We start from the raw sequence: 20,007 nt of genomic DNA on the forward strand, positions 1-20,007 counted from the left end.
AAGCCAAAACACTTACGTATATTCTAGTAATACTCAATCATTTGCCTTCATTTTACAACAAATTGGAAGTCTCTAGCACAATATTTTGATTTATGGTGAAATTTTGAAAAAAAAACTTTTTCCTTACGTCCGCGCAACTCTTCCGAAAGTCGTAATGTTTGCACCGTTTTATATTAGCCGTTACATAAAGTTTTTTATATGAAAATGTCCGCAGTTTCATGTAGAATACAACATAAAACAACCCATGGTTGTAGTTTTATTAGTTTTGAAATATTTTCATATAAATAACGATCAGTGCCAAAATTTCAACCTTCAGTCAACTTTGACTCGACCGAAATGGTCGAAAACCGCAATTGTAAGCAAAACTATTACATTCTAGTAATATTCAATCATTTACCTATGTAACATATTGGAAGTCTCTAGCACAATATTTTGATTTATGGTGAATTTTTGAAAAAACTTTTTCCTACGTCTGCGCGGTAACTGCCTAAAAAATCAGAAGTATTTTCGTCCAATTGTCGTAATGTTTGCACCTTTTTATATTAGCCGTTACATAAGGTTTTATATATGAAAATGTGCGCAATTTTATGTAAAATAGAACTAAAAACTACCCATGGTTGTAGCTTTTATCAGTTTTGAAATATTTTCATACAAATAACGATGTGCCAAAATTTCAACGTTTGGTCAAATTTGACGCGACCAAAATGGTAAAAAACGCAATTGTAAGCTAAAACTGTTACATTCTAGTAATATTCAATCATTTACCTTTATTTTGCAACATATTGGAAGTCTTTAGCACAATATTTTGATTTATGGTGAATTCATAAAAAAAAAAAAAAAAAAAAACTTTCCTTATGTCCGTGCGGCAACTTCCGAAAAAATCTGAAATTTTTTTGTCCGAAAGTCGTAATGTTTGCACCGTTTTATATAAACCATTACATAAAGTTTTATATATGAAAATGTGCGCAATTTTATGTAAAATACAATTAAAAACAAATCATGGTTGTAACTTTTATCAGTTTTGAAATATTTTCATATAAATAACAATAAATGCCAAAATATCAACCTTCGATCAACATTGACTCAACCGAAATGGTAAAAAAACATAATTGTAAGCTAAAACTATTACATTCTAGTAATATTCAATCATTTAACTTTATTTTGCAACAAATTGAAAGTCTCTAGCACAATATCTCGATTTATGGTGAATTTATGAAATAAACTTTTTCCTTACGTCCGCGCGGTAACTCTTCTGAAAAAAAAAATAAATTTTTTCAACCGATTGTCGTAATGGTTGCACCTTTTTATATTAGCTGTTATATAAAGTTTTATTTATGAAAATGTGTGTAATTTTATGTAGAATACAACAAAAAACAACCCATGGTTGTAGCTTTTATCAGTTTTGAAATACTATTTTCATATAAATAACGATAAATAGAATAAATTCGACCTTCGGTCAACTTTATAACTCAGCCGAAATGGTCGAAAACTGCAATTGTAAGCTACAACACTTACGACTTAGTAATATTCAATCAATTACCTTCATGTTGCAACAAACGGGAAGTCTCGAGGACAATATTTCAATTTATGGTGAATTTTTTAAAACTACTTTTTCTTACGTCAGCTCGTTACGAATTCATGCATCATATTGTGATAATATTTTCTGTGTTGCTTTGATCGTTTTACAATTTGTTATATACCAAAATCATCGCAATTTAGTGTACAATACAACAAAAAAATAATTAACTCATTAGCTTTAACCGTTTTGCTCACAGCATGATTTGTTTTACAATTTGTTATATACCAATTTTTTTTTTTCACTGTCATATATTCCAATATTTATATGTGATAATGATATTTTTTTTTTCATTTTTAATGGTTGCATACTAAACTTCAGGCAATGGAAAAAAAGGAGCCAAAAATGAACTCTTAATCTTCAAAAGTAAGAGCGTGCTGTGATTTTTTGAAAAAAAACTTTTTTTCCGCTTCGGCGCTCACTTGTAAACGCCGCCGGCATACGGGAGACACTTTCGGAAATACCAGCTCGGCGATTAAGGGTTAATATATACAAGAGAGAAAATAAAAAGAAATCTTTAAAATGAAAACAAAAATATTGCTGAATGGTGGCCAAGAGAAAGGCTATTCAGTATGTATTGATAGTCTAGTAGAGCCTAGCCTATGTTTTAAAAACCTTGAAATCCACGGCTAAAACAATAAATAAGGCTTTAATATACTTTGTAAAGAAAAGCTATAGTTCTGTGTGTATAATATATGACTGAAAATTAATGCTATTAGTGGAAATATAAAGAGAATATTCGTTAAGCCATGGAGTCGCTGAAACGGAACCCCATCGTTAAATGAGGATTACCTATTGTTTAAAAGTTCCATCTGCAACCCAAAGAATAGCGCATGATGAACTAGCTAATATTTCTTGGTTGCCAAACGATAAGAACCTTTCTGGGTCTTCAGTACCAGAGTCATGCAAAAGGATTTCTTTAAATTTCTCAGATACTTCAAAATCTATAGAGTTTGGTGAACAACAAGTGGCATCCGAATTCTTTGTAACTCATTGTAGTTGAAGACTTTGTTTCTTTGGTAATCTCATAATAGTTTCATTTGGTAAATTTTTACTTTGATTTCCTCCGGCTGCCAAGGGTGTTGCTCCTATTCCAGTTATCAAATCTTCCATCTCTGCTACCATTGCTCTTGCCTCAATGCCAAATGGGAGTGTTCTGGGTATGGAAGTCAGATCACACAATTTCTTTTTGTAGTAGTAACAAATGTTTTGCACTTTTTCGCTGGTATTATCTGCAATGCTAACTGATAGAATGATCTTATTTTCTTTGTTTGTAGCATTCTCATGTCTTGAAGCAGACAATGTCCTTTCCCTTGAATTGTTTTTCCAAAATCACAAAAATCTTCCTATTTGTACAATGGCTATTATTCGACTGTTTTAAAATGGGTATGGAAGTGGGATCAGACAATTTCCTAATTTAGTAATGTTTTAAATTTTTTTTACGGGTAGTATCTGAATTGTGCAATGGCTATTGTTTGACAGTTTTCTAGTTAAGTAATAGTAAATGTTTTATACTTTTTTGCTAGTGACATTTGAATTGTGTAATGGCTATAGTTCGCCAGTTTTATTAAGAGTAATAGGTGGTTCAGTGGTGTATGGTGAAATGAACTATGATCATCTGTGGAGGTGATTAACAAACTGTCAAGTGATGAATTCCCCTAGTAATGGAAAGACCAATGATTGAGTGATGAGTGGTTAATTGTCGGCTGAAGAAGTCTGTGATTAAATGACAGATGATGAAGTCATCACATGTAGCAAATTTTTTTTATATTTTTCAACTTTTGTAGGTCTGTCAGAGCTCAGCATGAACATATTTGAATGTTTTTGAAGCAATTCAAATCACTTCCTGAAGTACTTTAAGATGGCAAGAGGCTCACAAAAAAATACAAAAGAACCTGATATATAGGCAATGCAGATTACAGGCATTCCCTGGTTATCAGCATGGGTCCCATTCTGACAGCTTGATGATAAAACAAAAATCATAAGCGAAAATCGACGATTTTTTAGGGTTATCGCTGCTCATAACCGGTTAGGTATGTATCAATGCCGATAACTGGAAATTGGCGCATTTCGGCAGTGGTTTTAATCACCGGCGCATTTCAGCAGTGTGTTTAATAACTAATTTTCAATGATTTTCAGGACTAGACAAGCCCCATAAAACCGGATTGCCAATAACCAAGGCCACCGATAACCAGGGACTGCCTGTACTGATTAGTGAAACGTAAGGTAGCTAGATGCCAAAATAGGTAGAAATGAACAAAATAACAAATAATCAATATATACCTTGATGTGGGAAGGAAGCTTAAAATTAGGAAAAAACTGAAAGGTGAGATTAGAAGAAGAATGAGCATTACTAGTTTGAATGATATTCTTTAAGCAGCCTGAAGTTATCAAGATCTTACAAACACAATATAACCAGTCTAATAATCTGCGTAAACTCCTCTCTAGTCTAATAAATGTAATTCTTGATAGCCCTTACTTTCATTAATGCAGCATAATTGAAAAACGTTAAAAGTATAATAAAAATTTTAAAAAATTTCTCAACTAATTGTCATTTTGCCTACCAGGCCTAACTTCTGTAACCTAAAACCATACATTTATTCTTTTGGTAATTTAAAAATTTCAGTAAATATGAAAATGATATAATTATGTTAATTAAGTAGTCAAAATAATTCTGTATAAGTAGCATGTTCAAATACAGATGCAAAGTGAATCTGTCTTTCTGCTGAATGCCCAGGGAATTTAGGGAATCATGTACCTGTCTACAGCTTTTAAAAGGACCAAGAAATTGGAGCATCTTGCTGACTTTGAAGTTGAGTTCAAACCAAGTGTAAAATTGATGGTCATATTGAGCTAAGAGTTTATGTAGGTTTCTTCTCTTCTAGCATTATATTTCTAAATTTTAACCATTTATGTTATTGATATTCAGACTGTTTACTGATGATGAATGAGTAAGCACATTTGTGTACTTTTGCAGAGTACTTTTTGCCCTGAGAAGAAGTCTGTGGAGAAGTTCAGTCTTGGAACACAATTTGTTCTGATGAATGAACTCGGAGAAGTGTCTATAATGATTCTAGGTGATCCAAAGGTGACTGCAGTGTTGAACAAATATTCTGCCATGATTGATTTCTTCCACTTTTCTGACCAGTACTCAGGACCAAAACAACCAGAGTAAGTGTGAATGCTTCAGGTTTTTAGCATTTTAAAGGTGACCTCTATGTTAGAAATTACTGGTTAATAGACTGTAGGCTGATTATTATTAATAGAGCTTACTTTTTCCAGACCTCTGAGTCTCAAGTAGACTCTTCTCAGGCTGGTTAAATATGTAATGTAATTGAATTATAGTTGAAGTGAAATTTCTACAGTACATTAAGAAATGCAGTAATGTACATGAAGTAACTGAAGTTGAATGCTAGTTTTTCTAGAGGGATGACGTTTTTGCACATTTTATCTAGTCACAAGACTAATTTAGATTGTTGACTGGGTACTTAACAAGATATTGTATTTTTCTTAACCAGTAGAATGTTTTTAAGAATAAAAAGGTGATATTATATTGTCAAACTGTAGATTGTTCTTTAATGTTCTGAATTCAGAAGATAAACAATTAATACTGGAGCTCGAATTTAGGTTAAAGAAAACTTGTGAACGTTTTTAAACATTGAGAAACTACTATTATTTATAGAATTGGTACTTCAAATAACATTTTTTGAGTTAAATTGAGCAAAATTAAGAAGTAGATGAAGTTTGAAATGAATGAAGTATGCATCATTTTCTTACAAATTATTTGAAAGTCCTTTAATATAGATCATCATTTATTCTAAAGTTAACATACTATAATTGAGTCCAGTGGTGGCTCGAGATTTAAATAGGGGGGGGGGGGGTGCTGCTTTGGAAAATTTTCAGGGGACAAGTGTAGCATAATATAAATCTTTAAACCAATAAAAAGGAATAAAAACTCTAAAACAAAAATATTACTCATCTCTCTCTCTCACTCTCTCTCTCTCTCTCTCTCTCTCTCTCTCTCTCTCTCTCTCTCTCTCTCTCTCTCTCTCTCTCTCCTGCTGAGGAAGGCAGCAGAACTGCTTCTAAAACCTACTATTTTGAATTTGAATTTTAGTATCATTGACATTAATGTGGTTATAATTTTTTCCCATTTGCTGCAACTTGCTACTGAGTTCATTATTATACGTTACATTACATATCATCAGTATCGTCACTAATTTGTTCACTATTATTAATAATAGTACATATTGATTAAGCTTTGATGAATTTCAAAACACACCTTCACCCTACTACAGCTGGACTAACAATGCGCGAGAGGGCAGTGCTCCCTTTACCTTTCCGTGCGGGCTGGGTACCACATTATCTCCCTGCTAGTAAAATTAAAACTGCAGAACACCAGCAGTTCCACATGTTTCAATTTTTTTTTTTATTTACAAAATCAAGAGAATGGTAATCATTTGTTAAGGATTATTGATAATACATAATTTCTCATATTCATGTATATACGTACGTATTCATAATTTTGTGCATATATATGAAATCTGTAGGGGGTGTTGTAGTTCCTCAGTGCCTACTGATGAGCCGCCACTGATTGAGTCTTAACAGTCTTTTGAGATGCAGATTAGTGTTTGTCTCTTTGGTCATAGTGTATGTTTTGTATAGTACTATCCTAGTCAGAAATGAGATTTTTTTTTCTTGTTTTTTTTTTTAAGTTGCACAAAGAATATTTATAGAGTAATGTAAAACATTCTCATTCTTGCAAAAGAAACATATTAAAACAAGTATTTTTTGTAATTGAAAAACTACATTTTTGTTCTCAGTGGCTTTAAAATTAATTTTCAATCCCATTTTGCAATGTCTTTTATTGGTCAGTTTAATCATTTCCAAATGTCTCAATTTCTAATGTCTGGGATAACATTGTTACTTTCAAAAAATTTTTTTGTTTATAAAATGTTATACTAGTGATTATATATTAGTTTAGTCAGTGTTATTTTATTTTCATTTTCTGTATTGGTGAAAGGTGGGTGTTGTTCAGTGTATGGGAAACATGTGGTTGATTTTAAAAATGTATTAATGTATTAAGATGTGTTGTGATGTCAAAGAAGACAAGATGGCAGCGGCGTGGGGAGCAAAACGTAAAAAAAAGTGGTAGAGAGCCGGCATGGACATGGTGTATTGGTAGGGTAGGAGAGAGCTCTCTTGTCTTATAGAAATTTATGGGATGTAAATTAAGCTTGGTTAAAATGGAACCAAGGAACGTGAACAGGTGGGTGGCTTGAATGATTGTTGTGTGTAGAAAAGTTTAGGCTAAGAAAATATTCAAACTGGTAGAAGAAGCGTGGTCAATTTATGTTATATGAAGTGTTTTCAAGCCTAAATGTCACTTGAATTCCTATCGTTGTGAGGGCATGTTTATTGTATAAAAAATCAACAGATTGCGTTCAGTATTTTCGCTTGATTTCATCAGAATACTACAAGCTTTACATATTTATCTTTTATCGGAGTGAACAGAGTAAAATGTGTTCTTTTATGCCAAATAGTTTTGATTAAAACACATTCCATAGCGAATGAGGATGTAGTAATGTAAAAATATAATTCCAATTCTAGTCAATGTCATTTGTAACATAACTACGGTAATTTTTTACTATTGTACAATGGTTGAAATGCAAGCAAACCGTTGTAGTTATTGGATTCGGTTGTTCATAGCAAATCAGCTGTTTCTGGCTGTATGCATTAACACTAGTATAACATTACTGACGATAATTTAGCTTTCTCTTTTACACTTTTTAACTTAACTAGAAGAAGGGCTAGATAAATAAGCTAGAAGATGAGATAGATAAATAGATGGAGGAAAAGGGGATAATCTAACTAGAAAATGGGATAGATAAACAGGAGGCAAAGAGGTTAGCAATACCTATTGTAATTTGGTCTCAAAAATTGAACTCGCATGTTACATGAGATACATTATCAAATCATTGTTTTAGGGTGGAAATTTAGGGGTCGCATGATATGCGAGATCGCGTATTACACGAGTATATATGGTAGTTATAAAAAGGCAGAATCAGAGTGGAAGAGAATGATGGGGAAAAGCATGCTTGAAGGAGAAGCTACGGGTTTTCATGTGTTGGAACAAGCAAATCTCCCAGAAAATAAGAAAACAAATGGTATTAACAGCTTGTGGTCAAGAAAAGTTAGAATATAAAAGTGTCACAAATAATGAAAAGAATGTTTGAGGGATTAGGGAATAAATAGGAACGGGAATGGTGGGGGTCAGAAAGCAGTAAGAATTCTGGGAGAGAGAGGGAAAACCTAAGACATCGGGATAAATGGAACTGAGGAAGGGGGTTGAAGAAATCCTGTAAATAAAGAAGGGAAAGTAACATTATGTGCAATATGCAAATCGGAATGGCATTGGGCTAGGCATTGTCCTCAAAATTTTCAAAATAGAAAGAAAACAGAAACAAAACAACAACAAAAAATAAACAGAAAATAGAAACTGGGCCAGAAGAAGTTTATAAAGGAGAAGGTAGTAAAATAGGGGAAGAGTCTTGGGAAGAGGTTGATACACAGGATGTAGATCGTTTTTTTATATATTTGGTCATAAATATACCCAGGGGTTGCTGTTGTTTTTCATCTTATTGGTGATGATATTATGTCAGTTACAATTGTAATTTTGCAAAGAAATATTAGGAAAAACATGTATAATCCCAAAAAGTTACTTTATCATTGATCTCAGTAAATTGATGTAAATACTATTTTACAACAACTATACTCAAAATTTGTTACTGATTTTAGTTCTTATCCGTTATGGTATTGTGTGAGCTGTAATTATAATTTTACGAAATAAAATAATATTACTTATTAGCAAAACGTGTATAACTTGGTAAAATTTACAATTGTCTTGTAAAAGAGGTCCCATAAGGGGTTGTAAATATGTAGTCGTTTTCAAGTAATTGTGGAAGGTAGGGAGAATTTTTTAGAATTTTTTTCCTTACACCTTGTGCTTTTGCACATCTTCCACTTTCCATTGATGTGTTTTTTCTTAAACTGGTCAACCTCAAAGTTTGCCTGGTCAGGGGTGCTGCATATGTCTTTTTTGTAGTCCGGCGCTTAAGGGTTAATTGGCACTACTGCGAAGTTTGAATTTTCAGACTGCTATTGGTAAAAACTTTTAGCTATGCAATTACTTGGTAAGTATTTACAAAACTATTTTATTATAAAAATGTCATATTCCTGTTAGTTATATAAGACAGTCACCATTGTATATAACCCACCCTAGTTATAGGGAGGTTTTGTGGAGAGAATAGGAGATAAAAATGGATAATTTATTATTCTCTTCTCTCTCTCTCTCTCCCTCCTCTCTCTCTACTCTCTCTCTCTCTTCTCTCTCGCGTCTCTCTTCTCTTCCTCCCTCTTCCTCTTCTCTCTTCTTTTCCTTTTAATTTAGATTCTATTTGATTAACTTGGTTTCATCAGATTCTGTTTGGTTGGAAACCATAGTAGGATTTTATAATGAAGGATTGAGATAGAGATAATTTGAGAAAGGTTATGTTGGTGATAAAAGTGTTCCTCTGATGTTTAATGATTAAAAAATCAAGTATCTGAAGGACATTGTAAGTTTTGACTAAAACAACATAACCTACACTTCAACATTGAATATGTAAGAATATATAATTGTTCCTAACCCAGGAGAAGCTTGGACAGTGACTGTGTTTTGCCTTTTAATTTTTTTAAATGAAAAATCTATGATATGAATAGATTTGGCTGCATTGGCTTTCTTGATTTTTAAGGTATAAGAGCACTTAACTGTGCATAGAATAACAATTTTACAGTAATTTGCTCACTAAAGTTTGGAGTCTTTAAAAGTATTTAGGTGGTGGAATTACCATATGCAGTATTAAACATGCTTTAGATTTGATTTTAATTATGTTGAAGTACAATAGTTTATTCGATTTTGAAGTAATGTAGATGTATAGTGTAGCAGTCTTGTGGCTTTTCAAGTGTTACACATTTGTGCTGTAAGCGCTTGTTTACCTGCATTTTGTTTAATTTCATGTCTTTTAGAGGAACAGAAGGAAGGTAAGATTAAAGAAGTTGTAAACTCTTTAGTGCTTATATGTTATTTTGATGTCAAAAAAATTTTTTTTTCAGGAAAAGGAATTTAATATTTTTTATAGAGAAAATATTTTCATATAAAACCATTAATTGTATATCTGTATGTTTGCATCCTACCGACATATCTATGTTCACCAGTCATTTGTATGTGGAACAGAAAAGATGGTCTCTATGGTAGTGCCTTGGAGCTAACCACCTCAGTTCTATTGTAACTGTATGAGGCAGAGATTTGGGGCCATGAGGAAGTCACTCATTATATGATTAATGGATTTGTATGAGAATTTGATCGTGAAAATGTAGCTTATTTTATCATAGCCTCCAGTCATATATTTGCTTGAATCACAAATATGATATGGGAGACTGAGAAGCTGAATATCTGAAGTGACTGCATATTCCTGAAGGCTCCAGTTAACAACTTGGAGACTGAGAGTCAGGAATCAGGGGTGTAATAGCTGATAGGGCTATAAGTAGTAGGGACCAAAACAAAATCTTATGTATAAGATAAGGCATTTGCATTATCTAAGACTCATTCTGAATAGAGAAGGAAGTATACTTGCCATTAGTTGAGATGTGAAAACCCAAAAAAAGTAACCTAAAATTCTGTCTCATGGCAGTTCCACAAGTTAGATCTGGATTATTCAGTATGAGGTGGGAAATGAAGAATTCCCAATCCTTTCACATACAAGTAAAATGTACCCCACCACTTTAGGGGGGAAGAAGAGGAACAACATAGCAAAGAGCTCGATTCATTTTCCGCCGTTTCTCGGTTATCATCGGGAGTTCTCTACAGCTTTTCTTCTTCATTTGTTGGAGTGATTTTCAGAATATTGGTGAAGTATTCAAATTTTGTTGATGCTTCATTGATTAGCTTTTTGTTAGCTTATAGATAACATTATTCTCTTATTTTATGGAAATTATGTCAGACTAGTTCTTCTAGCATTTGCTTTTGCTCTAAGGGATGTAAGACAGACTAGGTTTACTTAGCATGACTCTCGTACTAAGTGTGTTGAATGTAGGGGGGCAGGAGTGTAACAGAGAGAGTACAAGCAGTCCCTGGTTATTGGCGGCCTTGGTTATCAGAGTTCCGGTTTTATGGAACTTGTTTAGCACTGAAAATCGGGGGATTTTCATTGCCAATAATAGCATGTTGGCACCAATACATACCTAACAGAAGTGCCATTACCTGGTTATCAGCACCGTTAAGTGCGGAAAATTGCTGATTTTCAGTTATCAGCAATTTTTGCTTATCAAACTGTCTGAAATGGAACCCCCACCAACAACTGGGGATTGGCTGTACATGTAGTTTATGTCAGGACTAGGATGAAAATAAGTGGAAAGTGTTTAAATCTCATGTACACAAGATTGAGAGGGAGAAAAAGGGGAAGGCGGCCTCTTGAGCCAAAAACAGGGCTACAGTGGGTCATTGCTTAGTTGCAGATCTGCAATCACAGGATCAGTTAGCCAGGGTTTTCCTTGGACCACTTCTCAGTCATGGGTTTAAATTGCAGCGCCATGTATTGTCTGTGTTGCATATGATGTTTATTGGTAGGCTAAGCCTCGGCCATGGTGCAATAACCACTGACATACATTGAAAGTTTAACATTATATAAATTGTCAATAAAGGTATGAAACCATTTTCACCTTATGTATTACAGTCGGTCCCCTGTATGCAATTGCATTCTCAAGATTCGCGGACTCATTTGCAGATTTTTTTGTCAGATCATCTCTACCCATTATTTGTGGGAAATTTGCCTATTTGCCGGTTTTTGTGACGATAATATTCAGTAATTAGTGTATTTTGATGTTATTTTCATGACTAAATACATTTTTTTTATACAAAAAGGATTTACAAATTTTCAAATAATATTGATTAATACTGTACTAGTAAGTTTCATATGATTAAATATGGCATAGTAAAAATAATAATTGTTCATACGCGAACAAACCTTCAATCTTAACAATAGGATAATTTCTAGTGCCTAGCTGGATCCAGTTAAAAAGCAGATGAAAGCAAGGAATCTTGTGATATCTGGCAACACATGCGTAGCTCGGGTTAGGAGTGGTCAAGGACGACACCGATACGCCAGTCTTTCTTTTGACCGCCTGGGCGAGTCGTGTTAACCTCTCTTGGAGTTTTCCCAGCTCATTGCCTGTTTCGTTCTGTTTAGTGTGTTTTGCTGGTATTATGGCTTCTTCTGCTCCTTCTTGGCGTCATCGTATGTGCCCCGGAGGTCCAAGTTTCCCGTGTTTTTCATTGCAGTAGGTGTCATTCTAATTTTTGTACTATTATGAATCCTTGCATGGAATGCCAGGCATGGCCTAAGGAGCAGTGAAAGTCGTTTTGTGGCACTGCTAACTGGGTATTGGCACTCTTAACCAGAGATTGGCACCAAAAATACAGTTAACAGCGTCGCTAGACAAGCCCCGTAAAACCGGATAGCCATTCACTGATACCACTGTTAACCAAGGGCTGCCTGTAATTACAGATCGCAAGTGATTTTAGTGGTAGTTCCAGCTGTGTTTGTATTACAGTTTATCAAGTTGGGTGAGGTCTCACCAAAGAAGAGAATGGTTTTAAGTTGAAATGAGACATTTTCCATAACAGTCATCTCAGACATTTTTCATCAGTAAAGGGGAAAGTTTTTGTTTGTGGAACATGAAAAGAAAATTATCTATACATAAATGAGTTGTAGTATGTTGAACTACCATTAATGTTTAAAACTTAATTACATTTTAAGTAACTATATTGGCTATGTATTTGACTTTTCAGAGATACCCAACCTACAAAATTGCCTGAAGTGCGAAAAGCGCTCGTGTTTGGTTTCAATTTCCCAGGACGTGGGAATCCCTCGATGGAAGCTATTGAGAATATGAAGCCCTTGTTGCAACTTGTTTTCCACTTGACAGACAAACTCCGTAGGTTCAAGCTCAGTAAGGAGGTATGATCTTGTATAAATTTTATGATTCAGATCTGGGTTAGTTGCTCAAGAAGGGTGTCTAGAGATGTCCCTCATCAGAAGAGAAAATAGTATTTAGGAAAATCACTTTTTATATTTAGATTATTTATATTTGAAATTAATATGATACTAATATTTAGTGTGTTTCTTTTGCACCTCTCAACTGTAAGACACATTTGTACTTTGTTCATGAATTCCATTAAATTTTATTGTGTTATGTAGATGTTATTTGTTATTTTTTGCTTAGGGTAAATCAAAAGCAGAAAAGAACCGTTGTCGAGTAGAGGAGGCATTCTTAAAGGCTACTCATGCAGCTCGAGCTGAAATGGCACAAGCAAGAAGGGAGCAAAAGAAAAGGGAAGACAGAGAAAAGATGCTGGAGGTAAGATTGTTCATGAAACTTAGAAATACTGTTCCTTTTATATTAAGTTTTCTTGAAGAAGGCTTTAATTTGAAGTTGCTAACTTGGCAAATTAACAATATACAATATTTCTTAATAGTATTTATGTTGCTGAATTCCATTTTGATGTGGATGTAATGCAGTATCATATGGAAAAGTAATGGATTAACCCTTTAGGGCCAGGCTAAAAAAAAACACATGCAGCAACCCAGACACGGGGCAAATTTTGATGAGGTCGGTTAATTTAAGATTAAACATCAATGGAAAGAGGAAGATATACAAATGCACATGGTGTCAGAAAACATTAAAAAAATTCTCTCTACCTTCTACAAGAAGTTGAAAATGACTATTTACAACTCCTGTTGGGCCTCTTTTACAAAAGTTTACGAAGTTATTTACAAAAGTTTACCAACTTATGCATAAATGTTTTTGCTAATAATTAATTTTTTTTTATTTTTTATTTTTTTGTAAAATTATGATTACAGCTTGCACAGTATCATAACAGATAAGAACTAAAGTCTGTAACAAATTCTGAGTGTATATTTGTTGTAAAATATTAACAAGATTTTTTTTAGGCATACACATTTTTTTCTAATATTTCTTCTTTTTACATATTTCTTCCTTTTTCATGTTTTTTCTAATATTTCTGTGCAAAATTACAATTGTAGCTGACCTACTATCAGAAAAGATGAAAGATAAGAACTACAACCAACAGCAATCCATGGGTGTATTTATGAGCAAGAAAGAGGCATAACATTCCCCCCTTGAAGTCCAGACACAACTAACCTCATGAGACGCCCATTTGGCTAGAGGTACCTGAGAGTTCAGTTGCCAAAGAGTCATTTATAGCCCATTGAAGTATTAGAAACTGCTGCGTGATCTAGCCAAATCGTATGGTGCGTAATATTGATGCTCGCCAAGACTGATTCTGTCAACCACTCAGAACTTATCGGTACTCATATGAGGGTATCCGTCCAATAATGGTTAGAGACCCTAAAAAATAATTTATTTCTACACAAAAATATTTTTAATATCAATTTTTTAGTCTTAATTATTGCCATTATGAGAACTGCTAAAAAAAAGGGCAATTAAATTGGACCACTTAGCAGTACATAATTGTATGTTTTCAAAGGAAACTTATGCTGAGTAAAATTCAGCAAGATCTAGGGTTAGGGAAAAAAAAATATGAAAATTAATACTGTATATGCCGGTGTATAAGGCAATTTTAGCCTTAAAAAACCTCCCTCAAAATGGGGAGCTGTCTCATATGATGAGTAAAAGGCAAACCTTAAGTCCTGCCAAGATTTTCAATAGGCTAACCCCTGAAGTGTCGATAGTTGTGTTCAACAGTTAACTAGCGTCACAACTGTCAACACTGTAAGCAAAACATATGTAATAATGGTAAAAACTGCAGGTAATTCAAGTGAATCACTAGCGACACAATTATTGATACAGTCAACAAAACAACTAATTACCATGGATAATTACCAAAATTAGATGTTAGGATGAGCAAGCTACCACTTTGGTACAGGTGTACGATATCTCTCAGTGATTCTAAAAACCAAAAGGCTCTATAAACAAAAGTATTTTCTGGAGGAAATTGTCACTTGCAAAAGTGAAATGTAATCCAATATAAACATTGTCATCCTACGACATTTGCATTTAATATATGTAATCCAGAATATAAACATTGTCATCCTACGACATTTGCATTTAATATAGTGTACATTCTCAAAATCTAGCTGAGCACTATCAATATCTGTAATTTAAACAGATTCTTTCTTCAGATGTACATTGTATGAAGAATGAGTAAAAATGTATTTTATTTTTTACTTTTGGAAGCCACCATTGAGAATCAGTGGGGTTTAAAAAAGTGATAACTTCAACGCAACTCCTAAGTAAACGCTTGATAGTTACGTCAAATGATGTCAGCAGTCAGCTGTTTCTCGATTCTATTGTTTATGTTGATACAGGTTTACAATGGCTTCATCTGTAATTCTTAAACCTGGAATTTCTTAGTGGAGGATGGAGCATCATCATAAGTGAGAGAGAGAGACACACACACACACACTGTTGCCCCAGTTAGGTTGTTACACTGACAGATATACATTAGCAAAAGTCAAATAATAGTTGTGTATTGAGAATAATGATCATTTTAATATAACTGTTGTTTTACTGTATCTAATCATATTGCAAGTACATACTATTATTCCCATATCAGATTATCATTAAGAATAGAGCGATCTGCCATTTGCTTTCTGGTTTTGTTTACATTCATAAAATATCACCTGATTTCATCATTGTCTTTAGTTGCTGAATGGAACTTAATTCAGAGATAAGTTTGTCCTAAATTATCAAAGCTGGGTTTAAAGTGCAGGTACTACTTTATTTATAAACACACACACACACACACACACAGATAAATTGCTGAAGCGCTTTAAAACCAGATCACCAATAACCAAATCTAATCATATTGGATGTATTATTACCATATCAAATTTTAATATGAGCAGAGCAATCTGCCATTTTTGCATTCTGGTTTTGTTTACATTCTTAAAATAATCAGCTGATTTTATTTTACTAATATCATCATGTCTTTAGTTGCCAAATGGAACTTAATTCATACATTTCTTTTGTAAATAATCAAAGTTGGGTTTAAAATTTACAGCTACTTTATTTATAAGCGTAGTAAATTAAATGAAGTATGTGTGCATTTTTGCCAGAATTAGATGTGCTTTTGCCTCCAAAATTCGTAGTTCCCGGTCATGTTTGACTTACAAGCACTGTTGTTTAATAAAGGCCAATATTGCAATACACTCCCTGAACACCTGAATTAGCCCTGGTCACTGACCAGCCCGAACTATATCCCCACATATTTACCCACTAAGTGGGTAATTTTAACTGTCAGCGTTACCGACGCTGCAGGTAAAATCTAGTCAAATGAGTTACCTGTGTTACCGTTGCTAACGCTGCCGCAAATACCGGCCACCAGTGGCCTGTCTCCTCAATTGTTTCTTGTTTGCCATGCTGTGCGGATCAGTCCCACATCAGGCGAACTTTTGGTCATTTAGCCCGACCCCACTCAAAGAGTTTTCGTATTTTGGATACAGATTATGACCTTGGACTGTTATTAAAGTTTTTTCTCCCCTTTTACTTTGGATAGCTACTTTGTACTCGCTATGGATAAGTTAGAAAATAAACGTCGTCGCCGTCTGGAAACGCCTCTGCTTCTGCTTCATCTACAGTTCGACGATCGAGCCTCCTACTGCTGGATATGTTGGTGCTCATCGGCTCTGCACGCCCTTCAAGCATAGGATGAGTACCCTCACACATGATCGACATTCTTTTCGTTATTTCGTGTAGGAAGGTTCAGTGCAATAGCAGTCAGAGATGTTTGTCTTGGTCAGGAGACAAGGAAACATTAGTTAGTTATTCAAGAAATTAGTGGACAGGTCATCATCTAGTATATTAAGCATATTTCTAGCCTGACAAATAATTTAACCAAAATAGAGATAGTGGTATTAGTAGTATAGTTGATTCTAATCGTTCTTTTTCAGCCCCCCTGCTTGTTCCAGAACCAGCCCTAATGGGTGCTGGGGGTAATGGAGAACGGCAAGCCTCCGAGTGGGTAGGTTCTGCCGGCCCCAACGGCGTGGAGCAGGCAGTGTTGGCAGCAGATTCCCCTTCCCTCGATGTGTAAGTTCTCAGGATGATGAAAAATTAGGTCAGATACAGACGAGTAGTGATAATAGGCTACATAGTGTTTAGGAAGAGAAGTGCAGGCTTCTTCAGATCGGTTTTCTATTATAAGTAGTAGTTTATAGAGGGACAGTGTCCTTAGAGCCTCTTTGGGTTTTTCCTGCTTCGAGTTCCTTGCATCAGAAGCTTGTAGGCCATGGTTGGTCATTCAGATCTGGTTTCGGCTCTGTCGGGTTCTGAAGGGTTGAGTACTGCTCCTTCGTCTTTAAGGTTACTTTCCTCTACTTATACGATACGTTAATTGTTAATATCAACTAATTCTCTGTTCAATGCATATTGACTTAAGATAATTTAGTATGTAGAGAAATCGAATAAAATTAACTATGGCTAGCCTAGTGTTCACGATGATATATCATATGCATATACAGTAGCCTAGCCTAGCCTAAAGTATTCGCTGTACTACATATCGGTAGAGTGATTTTTATAGTGGCTAACGCTGTAGGCTCAAGGCATTCTGACTTCGGATAATTCAGTACAGGTGTAATTGAAAACGAACGAGAATCCGATCTTAGGATAATTCAATATGAATGTAATTGAACAGAAAGAAGATCAGATTCTGTCCGACTAAAGCATTATAATTGTATTATATGTATCATCATATTAGCGTAGTATAAACACCAACTCGGCAGTCATTCATGCTGGAATCAACTGATGACGAAAATGGGTTTGCGTCACCGTATCCACCTCATTCTGTCCTGATTGGCTAGCGTGACTAACGTAACAACTCTTCCTCACTTTATGCCATGTTTGTACAAACGTCTTGAGAGAGACGTGTTTTCAACTACAGGTAGTGCTCGAGTTACGATAATTCGTTTTACGATAATCCGATGTTACGATGGGGTTAGCAATTAATACTAAAAAAAAAAAAAAAAAAAAGTTGAAAATGCGTATTTTTAAATTTCGCGCACAGCGAGCGCTGGCAGCAGCGTACTACGCTGTACGATATGTTGGCCCGAGAGCGAGAGGCTGGCGTAGGTACAGCGGCTATGAGTTCGACCTCACTTGCGCTCGTTTTGAACCAAGAAACATTAGGTCGGTGTTCGTTTGTGATTTGAGAGTTTTTTTTAAGTACCGAAAATTAAAACAAAAAAACTATGTCTGCCAAACAACAAATAGGTGTCCTGCTGGTAGTGCAAAAAAGAAGAGGCAATCCATCACTTTGGAGCAGAAACTGAAAATAATAAACCAGCGTGAAGCGGGAAAGGCAGTCATGGTTATCGCACGTGACGAACGTTTATCGCAATCGACGGTATCCACCATCCTCAAGGACAAGAAACGCGTAATGGATGCTGTAAAGGCATCTGCTTCAGTTCATTCAACGGTTATATCAAAGAAGAGGATAGGGCCTTTGGAAGAAATGGAGCAGTTACTGGTCACGTGGATGGAGGATCAAATACAAAAGCGTATGCCGCTCACCCTCTTAACCATTCAGACAAAGGCGCGCATGCTTTTTGAAGAGCTGAAGAAGAATTATGATGATAACCACAACAAAAGTTTTGCAGCAAGTGCTGGATGGTTTCGTCGTTTCAAGAACTGCCATAATTTTCACAGTGTGAAAATTAGCGGTGAAGCAGCAAGCGCTGATGCCGACGGGGCCGCTAAATTTAAGGATGTTTTAAACGAGATCGTCGTTAATGAAGGCTACTTGCCAGAGCAAATCTTTAATGTTGACGAAACCGGACTTTATTGGAAACGTATGCCACAACGGTCCACAAAGAAGCAACGGTGATGCCCGGGTTTAAGGCATACAAGGATCGATTGACTCTTCGCTTGGGGGAAATGTGGCTGGGTATAAACTTAAGCCCTTTATAATTTATCACTCAGAAAATCCAAGGGCTTTAAAAAACATCGACAAGCAGACACTTCCTGTGCATTACCGTCATAATAAAAAAGCTTGGATGACTGCAATATTGTTCGAGGACTGGTTCGTTCATTGCTTCATTCCGGAAGTGAAAGATTATTGTAGAAAAAATAACATCCCCTTCAAAATTCTTCTGATTCTCGACAATGCTCCTGGCCACCCTCAGCACATCGGAGATATTAACGAGAATGTAAAAGTTGTGTTTCTGCCACCAAACACAACTTCTCTCATACAACCCATGGATCAGGGTGCGGTGGCTACGTTCAAGGCGTATTATCTTCGGAACACGTTTGCGCAGGCTGTTCAGCTACGGATAACGAGGAGAAAGATCTCAGAACTTTCTGGAAAGAATTTAGTGTTCTTAACTCCATTGAGAACATTGAAGGGCGTGGAAGGAGGTAAGAAAGAGTGTATGAATGGGGTCTGGAAAAATCTGCTGAAAGTGTATGTGAACTCGTTTAAAGGTTTCGATCAGAATGAAGAAGAAGTGGAAATCAATAAAAAGATCTTGATACTTGGGAAAAGTTTAGATTTAGAAATTGACGAGGAGATATCCAAGAACTTATAGATGTGCAAGATGTAGAGCTAACGGCAGAGGATTTAATTGCACTTGCAGAAGAGAAAAAAAAAGCAGAAGAGGAAGAAGAAATAAAAGAGCCGGAGCGCCGCTTTACGACTAAAAAACTGGCAGAGGCGTTTGTTTAGTTGATTCAAGGACTGAAACTTTTAAGTGAAATGGATGGGGACGAGGAATGGTTTGCCAAAGTTCAGAGGGCTCATCAAGACAGTGTTGCATGTTACCGATTAATTTATGAAGAACGAAAAAATGCACTGTGCAACCTACAATGGATTTTTTCTTCAAGAGAACGACTCCAGTGCATTCCGCTTCCCCCAGCTCTACCCTCACTTGAGACTCGATCCTGTACGTCTCGGAACAGTTGTTTCCTCGAGACACCTGAACTTACAGAAGAAGAAATTTTATCTGAGGAAGAGCGAATTGATGATCCTGCTGCTTTATCATCATCCTCCTCTTCCGATCTTTAGTTATAGTAGCCATGAACAGCCTGACACCGATCACGTATGCCGACAACGGCCGACCGAATCTTGGTGAGTACCCTTTACTCTACAGTCTGATCCTTGTTCTTATTATTAAGTTTCTTTTTATACTTAATTATCATAAGTCAATCTGCATTGAAACACCCGAACTAGCTGATATTAATAATTACTATACCTTATATGTATAGGTATACTGTGTAGTGTAGGCTAATCTTCCATATATGTGTATATAGCCTAGCCTATATGGTACTGATTAACTTAGTGTAGGCTAGGCTATATC

General features: G+C 35.3%; 1 protein-coding gene across 2 annotated transcripts in view; it reads left to right on the plus strand.

Moving 5' to 3' along the window:
- The window catches only part of LOC135219711 (PAT complex subunit CCDC47-like), a 224,664-nt gene that overhangs the window by 172,537 nt on the left and 32,120 nt on the right, over positions 1 to 20,007 (plus strand). For both annotated transcript variants that reach the window (XM_064256697.1, XM_064256696.1), the window contains exons 7-9: positions 4,554 to 4,747; positions 12,465 to 12,633; positions 12,899 to 13,033. In XM_064256697.1, coding sequence (XP_064112767.1) covers positions 4,554 to 4,747; positions 12,465 to 12,633; positions 12,899 to 13,033 — 498 coding nt within the window. The remainder of the gene's footprint in view (positions 1 to 4,553; positions 4,748 to 12,464; positions 12,634 to 12,898; positions 13,034 to 20,007) is intronic.

Source organism: Macrobrachium nipponense, chromosome 1 (assembly GCF_015104395.2).
Source record: "Macrobrachium nipponense isolate FS-2020 chromosome 1, ASM1510439v2, whole genome shotgun sequence".
Lineage (NCBI taxonomy): Eukaryota > Metazoa > Arthropoda > Malacostraca > Decapoda > Palaemonidae > Macrobrachium > Macrobrachium nipponense.